This window comes from Truncatella angustata (assembly GCF_020726525.1).
Source record: "Truncatella angustata strain MPI-SDFR-AT-0073 chromosome Unknown BKA67scaffold_10, whole genome shotgun sequence".
NCBI classification, from domain to species: Eukaryota; Fungi; Ascomycota; class Sordariomycetes; order Amphisphaeriales; family Sporocadaceae; genus Truncatella; species Truncatella angustata.
Window position 1 is genome coordinate 2,042,659 of NW_025763390.1, and position 8,883 is coordinate 2,051,541.

At 49.2% G+C, this 8,883-nt stretch overlaps 2 protein-coding genes across 2 annotated transcripts; one reads left to right on the top strand and one right to left on the bottom strand.

Annotated features, from left to right (window-relative positions):
• The first annotated feature begins 1,142 nt into the window (after nucleotides 1-1,142).
• Nucleotides 1,143-2,170, top strand: BKA67DRAFT_101312 (uncharacterized protein). Its single transcript, XM_046094832.1, has 2 exons — nucleotides 1,143-1,569; nucleotides 1,678-2,170. The coding sequence occupies exons 1-2, from the start codon at nucleotides 1,312-1,314 to the stop codon at nucleotides 1,933-1,935; spliced, it is 516 nt and encodes a 171-aa protein (XP_045952904.1). The 5' UTR covers nucleotides 1,143-1,311; the 3' UTR covers nucleotides 1,936-2,170.
• BKA67DRAFT_526062 (kinase-like domain-containing protein) lies at nucleotides 2,164-3,193 on the bottom strand (the record flags this gene model as incomplete). The annotated part of the gene is made up of 2 exons (XM_046098724.1): nucleotides 2,164-2,456; nucleotides 2,512-3,193. Coding segments are annotated over 2 exons (975 nt in total), but the record flags the coding sequence as incomplete, so codon positions are not given.
• Between the last annotated feature and the right edge of the window lie 5,690 nt (nucleotides 3,194-8,883).

Genomic DNA, 8,883 nt, shown 5'->3' on the forward strand with positions numbered 1-8,883 from the left:
GAGTCTTGCGCACAGTCGCATGCATGCATGTGTGCACACCAAGAGAATCGACTCGCTGTGCATTGATGCCAGGTAGTAGCATGAAAATGACCGCAGCGATGATTTGGTCCTCTATGGCCTCCCATTCGCCGGGTGGGCCTGGGCTGGGCTCTGATGGTTCCGTAATCCGTGGAATGTGCAGAAAAGCACAGAAGCTGGCGTTCCGTCTTACTGCGACGCTACTGCACAATTGTGCATCAGGGCCAGCAGCACGAGCGAGGCTGGGGGTCATTGGAGGCTTCACTTTCTCGGATAGAGCTAATCTGCCAATCATGAAATCCCCACTCACTCGCCTTTGGATCTATCGATTAGACTTGGCCATGGTGGACTGTAGCACGTTTTCTCTAACGCTTGGCCTCCACACTTGGAAAGAGTGGAATTTAACGAGGAAGGGAGTTTATGACAGAGTAAGGAAGTTCAGGCAGCCACGGCACAGGCGAATGTTGTGTGACTGAAGGATGTGAGATAGGAGTGCATATGTTGACAGAGAAAAACAAGTTCATGCCCGCTGAATAACATATTGTGGCTTGTGTTTCAATGAAACGGCGTTGACGCCTGTCGGCATCATGTGGATGTGAAGGAAACTTTGATGAACAATTTACGAGCCCTGTCCTGGTCTGCTTGTCCCACGGTGATCACAAAGTAAGGCGGGTGGCGCTCATGCATGTGAGCCAATTGGCACCCAGTTGAGGGATATAGTCTTATCGAACTAGTCAATCTGCGACTTCAGAATTGATTGGGATCACCAACCTAGTTACATATGACGGATAGAACTGGGTTCAGGACAAGGTTGGAATCGCAAGAGACTACCACGCGGCTGAATGATGTTAGAACACTTTGGTTGCGCAAACTACGATTGAATGTGAGAAGTACTGATGTGCTTGGAGCAAATCATGCCCAATTGTGTGCTTTATTTTCGATTAGGGTAACGTAGAGTCTATGATGAATCTTGATCCCAAGGTGAGCACCACGGATCAGTGCCGTTGGTGTCCAGCAGAGTGGTAACGTAAATTGTGCAGGCCAAAACCCTCAAGCGCCGATGAGGCTGTTGAGTAATCCTTTCTAAAGTTTCGTATCCCATGACCTTTTCCAGGCTTGCTAACAAGCGATAACCTTCCCACCCGCCAAAAAAAAAAAACCACCCTGTATCCGAGAAAACTGTGGTATCATCCAAGCGAAAGTCTTTGGGCATATCCTCTCTAGATGCAACCCGCGCATATCGATTAAAACAGATAACACAATGTGACCACACCAATCCATGAACCACGATGTATGCCTTGCGCCGTCAAACAATGCATTGGCCAGACCATTCCCAGGTCAACCCTGAATCGCTCTCTGGTTTTTCAGTCTTTGAATGGATATAGTCCACCTTCTTTGAACCGGCCCCCCCAACTCCACGCTAGTAAAACAAAAGAGAACATGATTTTTCGAGTAGTTACAGATTTTTCAAGTGTAAATCAAGTTCCAGACTTTTCCGCGGCAGGCGCAACTTTTCCGGGCTGGTTCGTAATATCCGTGGCACGGGAAAAGGTTCGCATATCCGCCCAATATTTTGAGAATAGTAGTATGTAACAGTATAAAAGGCTGCTTCTCAAACGTCAATGTGACGCGAGGAATAAGCTAATAACAACCCTGAAGGTTACCGAAGAGTGGCACCGGGTGATGGAATGGTACCGGGTGGTGTTGCACCGGGTGTGTGTATTTGTTGAACATGTCCCAGATGTACGGCAATTGGAATTTAGGCGCACAGCTGTTCTGGGCCGGGACAGGTACGGACACGGAACATGGCTGGCACGGTTCCACAATGGCCCCGGCGTATTGAGGAAGGAACTCCTGGGCATAAATTGGAGGCTCTTCCTGATACACCTGTGGCTCCGGAGAAACTCGTGTAGATAAATCCTCATCCCGGAAATCATCGTCAAGATCATCGATAGTCGAGGGACTCGATGTCAATGATCCATCATCGGATGAGCATGTAGATTCACCGTCCGAATCAGATGCAGCAGGTGATAAAGGGGTGTTGAAGGCGAAGTCGCTGACAGGAGCGTCTTCATAAAGGTATTCGATGGACTCGGGAGAAGTAGGTGGAGAAGCAAGGGGTTGAGCTGCACTGACGACGGGGGTAGTAAATTGGGGGCAAGCCAAAATCCTTTCCCGGAGCTCTGCTAACGTAATTCTATGGTCTGGGTTTCGTTCAAAGATCCTTCCCAGGATGTCGTTCAGGTCATCTGTTAGAGGAAGAATAGTCTTGAGAAAGCTGGAATTCCTGGTAAAGGCACGGTAGGTAGAGTCCTCAAAGGATGCCTGCTTCCAGGGGTTGCGACCACAAGTCAAATTCACCAAGATGACGCCCAGACTCCAGACGTCATTGGGGGCACAGTAGTAGAAAGGCCTCCTGGCAGATGGATCTAGGCACTCTGCAGCACAAGCAAGTCAGTCCGGTCCTATGTTTGGCAATGCGAATACACATACCTGGCGACATGTAGAACGTCGAGCCACATCCGTAATCCTCGGATCGGTCGGACGAAGTAGCTAATCCAAAGTCTGCAAGCTTGACGGTTGCACCTTGGTTCGACACAAGAATGTTCTCCGGCTTTAGGTCACGGTGGTAAACTCCGAGGGTATGGCAGTGCTCGACGGCATCCAGGATCTGGAGGAAGACACTCCTAGAAAGATCGTCCTTACCCACGTATTGTCCACACTCCGTGATGTTAAAGAAAAGGTCTCCTTCTGGGCAGTATTCCAGTACAACATATGTACAGTCCGGATCATCCACGATCTTAAACATGGAAACAACGTTTGGGTGTGCTGATGCAAGGTAATGTAGGCGGAGTTCTCGCTGCTGGAAAGCAATCTGGCGTCGGTCCAGTGGAGATCCATCGGCGTTGTACTTGCTCAAAGTCTTGACGGCATATCGTGTCCCGTTCCTGATGTCGACGGCAGTGTAAACGACTCCATATGCGCCAGTGCCGAGAATTCCAACTAGCTGAAGGCTGTCACCGAGAAATTTTCCTAATCTGTCCTCCGGTCTGACTGGGTATCGTGGTTGACAAACTGCCGGGATGGCAAATGGATGTTGGTAGGTACACTTCTGGTCGTCGTACGAAGGCGACGCCGGGGGAGTAGGGTATCCGAATGCTGGCACATTATGCATGGTATACTGCAACCGGGGTCCTTTCTGGGTAATCCAAGGGCAAAGAGCAGAGGGGAATTTGGAACAAGAACGAAAAACTGAGAAAACAGCCTTTTCTACGCGGTGTCCTAATCCAAAATGATAAGTCCTGGAGATCCTGGTCTAAGAACGGAATTCCTTGGTTCGTATAAGTCCCTGGGTCGCGCAAAGTTGACTTCGAACAAACGAGTCAAACAGTCCTTGGTTGTATCGCCGGTGTGAAGTAGTGGTAACGGTCAGTGGTGGGTAATCGAGAGAGAAATTGGCGACGTAGACGGCAAGGGATATCTACTCCGAGGATAGTTGTAATGTAGGAAGAGGTTGTTACAATGAATGTGTCGTGATGTGAGGTGAGGTCTGGTAATGATACAGACTGGGTAAAGTGATGTAGATATTGGATACTAGAGATACCAATAACCGTTCGAAAAGGCAAGGGTGCTGGTCTTGCGTGTTTGAGTGGCTCAAGCACACCCCGGGCGCCTTGGCTCAGAAACTACAGGCTACAATGATTAATAGCCCGGCCCACTGTATGCGCAAGTCTGCACTATTCGTTCCACTTCACACGTATGCGCTATTCTTAAATTTCAATGGCGCCGCTAAGCAAGAGGACCCGGGCTGGCACGGTGGGACTCGCAGAAGAAGGGAGGTGTGGGTAAGGAATGGATCCAAGTGCTTCTGGGGCGTCCACTAGAGTGGAAAGGATGCGCAGCCTGAACATGGGCCGAGATTTTGTGACGCCTAGCAATATACGAGAGCAAGGATTGTCTGACACACGTAAATAACTGGCCCACCTTTTTCGAAGGGGGTGTGTCACTCACGCCCCTCCCCCCTAGCAGAGCTTCTTGTCCAATCATAGATAAGCCCACACCTTAGAAGGAAGTGAAAGACACCCTGGATCAAAGAAAACAACGGAAGAAAGGGGGCGTGCGTGTGATCTGGTTGACGGGGATTTGTGTGGCTGCCCGTTCTCCGCTTCTTTCATCTCGTTGGTTCTGTCCGCTAGGCTGGTCGGGCAAATCGTCATTATTGACGGGCCCGTGACTCGCATGGTTTTGCTTCTTGCCTTTTCAGTACAGTGGCTGTCGAGCGCCTGGGTGATCACTTGTAGGGAAAATTGAGCAAGTCCTGGCCGGGTTTGGCAGGCCCGGCAGAGCAAATACACACTTCCTTTGGTCTGGAGAAACATGACAGACCGCCAGCTTTTACCCATTGTTTCTAGGCATGTACCATTGACGCTTAGCGGTGACGATGGGCAACGATTTTCATTGGCGTCTGAGCCGGAGCTAGGTAAAAGTGATGGTCGTAATCTTGGCAAAACTGTCTTCTGCGGCAGTTTTGGGTCACGATACATAGTGTGTAGAGCCGTCCGCCTACACGGACCATTCGGGATTTTAATCGCTATCGTCCTCGTCAACTCTTGTGGCATCTAAACAGACGAGCTTCTGGTCCGTGTCATTGTTTGTGGGTTTAAGCTTTTACAAACATGACTGCATGAATCTGTTATGGGCAGGCGTAGCCCTGAGACTTCCAAGCACAGTCAGTCAGTTTCCTCCACCAAACTTCTGTCACAGGTGCTGCATCGTGCCCTGCTGGATCAATGCGATGGCCAGGCTGTGCCTTGTCTGCTGCAAGATCGCCAAATCGCTGACTCCGTTCATGTCTCAGTGAGACGATGACTGGGCGGGTTGTGCAATCGCTGAGGATGTGCAGGGCTTTGAATTAGCCGCTAGCTCATATCGTTCCGGCGTAATTCCCTTGGGTACCCTCGCGTTGGTGATCATTGCAGCTATTGACGGCAGGGTAGCCTACTGCGGCAGCACACGCACCCATCCATGTGTTGTTTGGGACATGAATGAGATGAAGCGCTAACATGTAGCTATGTTCGGACAGAGCAGTAATATTTGCATCCTAACAGACATGGCGTCTTGAATTGAACCCAGGAATGTCCGTGTCTGGTTACAGATGGATTCAAATGCTTATTGGACAAAGGCAATGCAAGACATCTGTCAGCGTCTTTGCAATATTGTAACGGTGAATTTGCCGCTGAGATTACGTGGTTACAAGACATGAAAATGGACATTGTGTGACTGAAGCAATTTAAGAGTCGCAGTAGCAGACGGTGAGGAGCTACATAGTGCTTTTTCATTGTATGATGGACCAGTTTGGTCGTGCTGTTGCTGTTGCTGTGTTCTTTCTTTCTTTCTTTCGTGTGAATGCGGTCACCCATGGCTCTTCCTTTGAAAAGTGGCCAAGTCGTTAAACAAAGGTGTACAGAGAGACCGAGGGCCAGCTCAAGCAAGTCCGACCTGGTCCACAAGCCCACCAAGGTCTTACAGGCAAGGGGCATCTCCAGAAAAACGTCGTCGAAGGGCCCAGAAGGCTTGCAGTGCATGGCATTACGGGACTTGCATGCCTGTGGCCAATGTCGCCAGGCTCTCATTTGACGGGCAGCTTGATTCGTTGACTGACAGAAGTGAATGGCAATAATTGCAGGCTTTCAAGGCTGCAGATGGTGAGATGGTCTGGCTCATGCTTGCTCTAGAACCACTCCATCGATTGGCCGGAAGTGGTTAAATCCAAAGTGTGTGGGTGGTAATCAATCCAACTTTGCATGCAGCAGCCTCGCAACGCAACAGAGGATAACAGCAGGCCAATGAAATCACTACAGTCCGCGTATTGCGATGGGAAGCAGCAAGAAGTGAGGCTGTCGTACCCTCGTCGTGCCCCAGGCTTTCTCTAGGATATCGCCCGTTTCTTTACAAATTGAGCATGGATGGCAGAGACGTTTTTGTACATGCGAAATTGCCCGTGCAGTAAAAAGGCTGATCTCGTTGGCCATTTGGCAATATCGCCGTCCGCTGTCATTTGCACCCCATGATCCGGTGGTTTGGATGTGTGTCTGTGGTTCTCTTCTGAAGGATCATGCTCTGCATCTGCCAAGTCAATGACTCCATGATCCTGCAAGTTATGCACCTTCATGGCAGCCCATGTTTGGTATTGACAAGGGAGTTGAAATTAGATAAAGTTCTATTCGGATCATCTACTGGCCGTCTTGCATGCCTAAATTCCTGTGCGCGTCCGCCTGGAAGGCGCCGGGAGTTCGAATTTTGAAGCTGCAACGATGCAGGTCCTTGTGACCCGCCTGCACAACGCAAGCGGCATACCTGCAACTTGAGGGGGGTCATCTCAATATTCGCGATTATTTGTGCAGACGCCCAGTTGCAACACCAGAGGCTTCTAAATTTACGGACCAGGGTGGAAATACAGATCGAGCTACCAGAAACATCTCCTGGCCGGACATCAATCGAATATCACACAGGATATGCTTGCATCACAAACCGTAATCAATTTTTAGTAACTTTTTGGAGATCATTGCAGCTGAGATGTAAGTACAGGCTTTGCATGCTCCTCCGCGCCGTATCTTTTATTCTTCCGCCTGTTTGAAACTACCTGACTGCTTAGAATCCACAGTCGAGATCTGAGCATGTTTGGAGTGGTGTTGATAGATCGGACGATGATACTAAGCAGCAACCAGAAGAACATTCACTGAAACTCACCGCTGCATTTTGTATAATGATTGACGGCTGGTCATCAATGACCCACAATGGTTGCAACCAATCCTGGCACGGGTACCAATCTTCAGATAGTGAAGGCATTTATGCCGCATCACATATTATAGCATTGGGTGATATTGGGGGCTTGACACTATTCAACCTTCACCGCATAACCTTCCTTGGTGAGGCACCTCCGCCCTCTGCTGTACTGCTTGCCTGGACAGCACTGTTTGTAGATTGCCCTTTAAAAAAGCTCTTCGAACATCATGTGAGACATATCTGGAATGGGTCTTAGTCGACACACACACATACATACATCCCAAATTCTCTTGTAGGTGTGACGGTGAAACAGGAAAGAAACATGCGTGCCTCTCAAGCCTCAGGTCCCATTGAATTTTTTTTAGGAAAAAAAAAACGTGTGCATGATATGATCTGCTCCTCGGGACATGAGATGAGAAACACGAGGTGAATCTATCCCTTGCTTCCGCGGGTTCCTCTTGGGGACTCGCTTCGCTTGGTATGATTCTTCCAATAAACTAGGTTCCAATCCCTTGCATCATCATCCTCGGCGTCTCGATGTGAAAACTCTCCCGGACCTAAATTTTCAGGGACCCCTTGCCTCAAACATAGTCCCTGCTGAACGTGGAGTATACCCATGGGAAGATGAGAGAGCAAAACTACAGTATGAGGCCGTGGGCAATCCACCACGGAAGATGGTATGCGACGATGAATAAGACGAGATGTCCGACTGCTGGGGCATCTCACAGACGAGATACATTCCGCCCAGAAGTTGTTCCACCTGAGTTAGCAAGCGAATCCCAACGTCGAGATCTCGGATTTTGATGCTAGCGTAAAGCCAAGCAAAAACGTTTAAATCCCGCCCACAGCGCAAACTCCAATTTCAAGCATGGAACAGACCCGAGTCCGAACCGTACCAAAGATCGGTTATCGGAAGCATCACCCTTGCATTGGCCTGCTTGTGCCTTCCCCTTCCTGCGGGATAAGCGAGGTTTTTTTTTTTTTTTTTTTGGTTTTTTTTGGACAACCAATTAGGAGGTTATCGACGTGAGATCCTTTGCTGAACAGGAAATCACCAAGGCGCGTGATCGAGATCGTGATCACTGATATATCTTCTAATGCTGGTTGATGTCAGCAGCCTGCAGTAAAAGGACATTGATGGGCGTCGTTGATTGCATGGGCGGGGGGCGTTGGAAGACAACTACCCCAGTACTGCTAAAGCGAAGCTGGCTTAGCCTACCCGTGTCGGTTCCATGCGCCAGAGAACAGAGTTGGAGCCGTTCTGTCGGAAACGCTCCAGTGTTTCGATGAAACAATGCCCTCGGCCCTTCAAGCACTCTGCCAAGTCTGCTTTCATGAGATAGATGGCTAGGCTCATTACAAGCAGCCAAGGCAACCGGAGTTGACTCTACTTCTGGTTATGATCCATACGCAACTCACCGTAACGAGGAGCCATATGAGCGCCAAGTTCGGGCAACATACGGCGATGCGGAACCTGAGCAATCGCTCTGCCGACACGAAAACAAAGCACATTTAAATCAATACGAGCAAAAGGCGTCAAGCGCGTTAAACAAGCTCATTCGCAGTACTGTCTTAGACATCAACCTTTTCTAGTCTTTTCTTTTTCTTTTCTCGCATACTTTCCCGTGGTGTTTCTCAATTTCCATTCCCTAAATTCTGTGCTTCTTCATGAGAGATGCAACATGCTAATGTATAATCGACGATCATCAATATCCCAAGATGCCCATACTTTCGGCCCCCACCTGACGAAACCCAGACTCATAGTCAATCTGGAGCACAGCCGCAAGGATCGTCACCAGAAAGATACGAGACAGAAAGAATCAAAGTCCGTGCTATCGAGACATCGTTAAATCCTTCCTGGATCTCTAGGGCCACCTTTCCAAACTCTCGGCTACCGGTTCCGATAAGAGGGTGTGCACTGATCAACATTCGCAGACCGGACCGACCAGCTAGTATCAATGCTGAACGGGCCCTTCAGCTACGCGGTACGTAGTGTTTCATCTCTACTATATCATGCCGCAGGTGTGAAGCCTACGCCTGACATCAGATGAATGCTATATGTAATACTTGATCGAACAC

Bases quoted from the DNA above. Each gene is read 5' to 3' on its own strand.
- BKA67DRAFT_101312 (XM_046094832.1), top strand. From the start codon at position 1,312: ATGCCTTGCGCCGTCAAACAATGCATTGGCCAGACCATTCCCAGGTCA. The intron at 1,570-1,677 runs GTTCGCATATCC...ACAACCCTGAAG, and splicing joins TATCCGTGGCACGGGAAAAG to GTTACCGAAGAGTGGCACCG.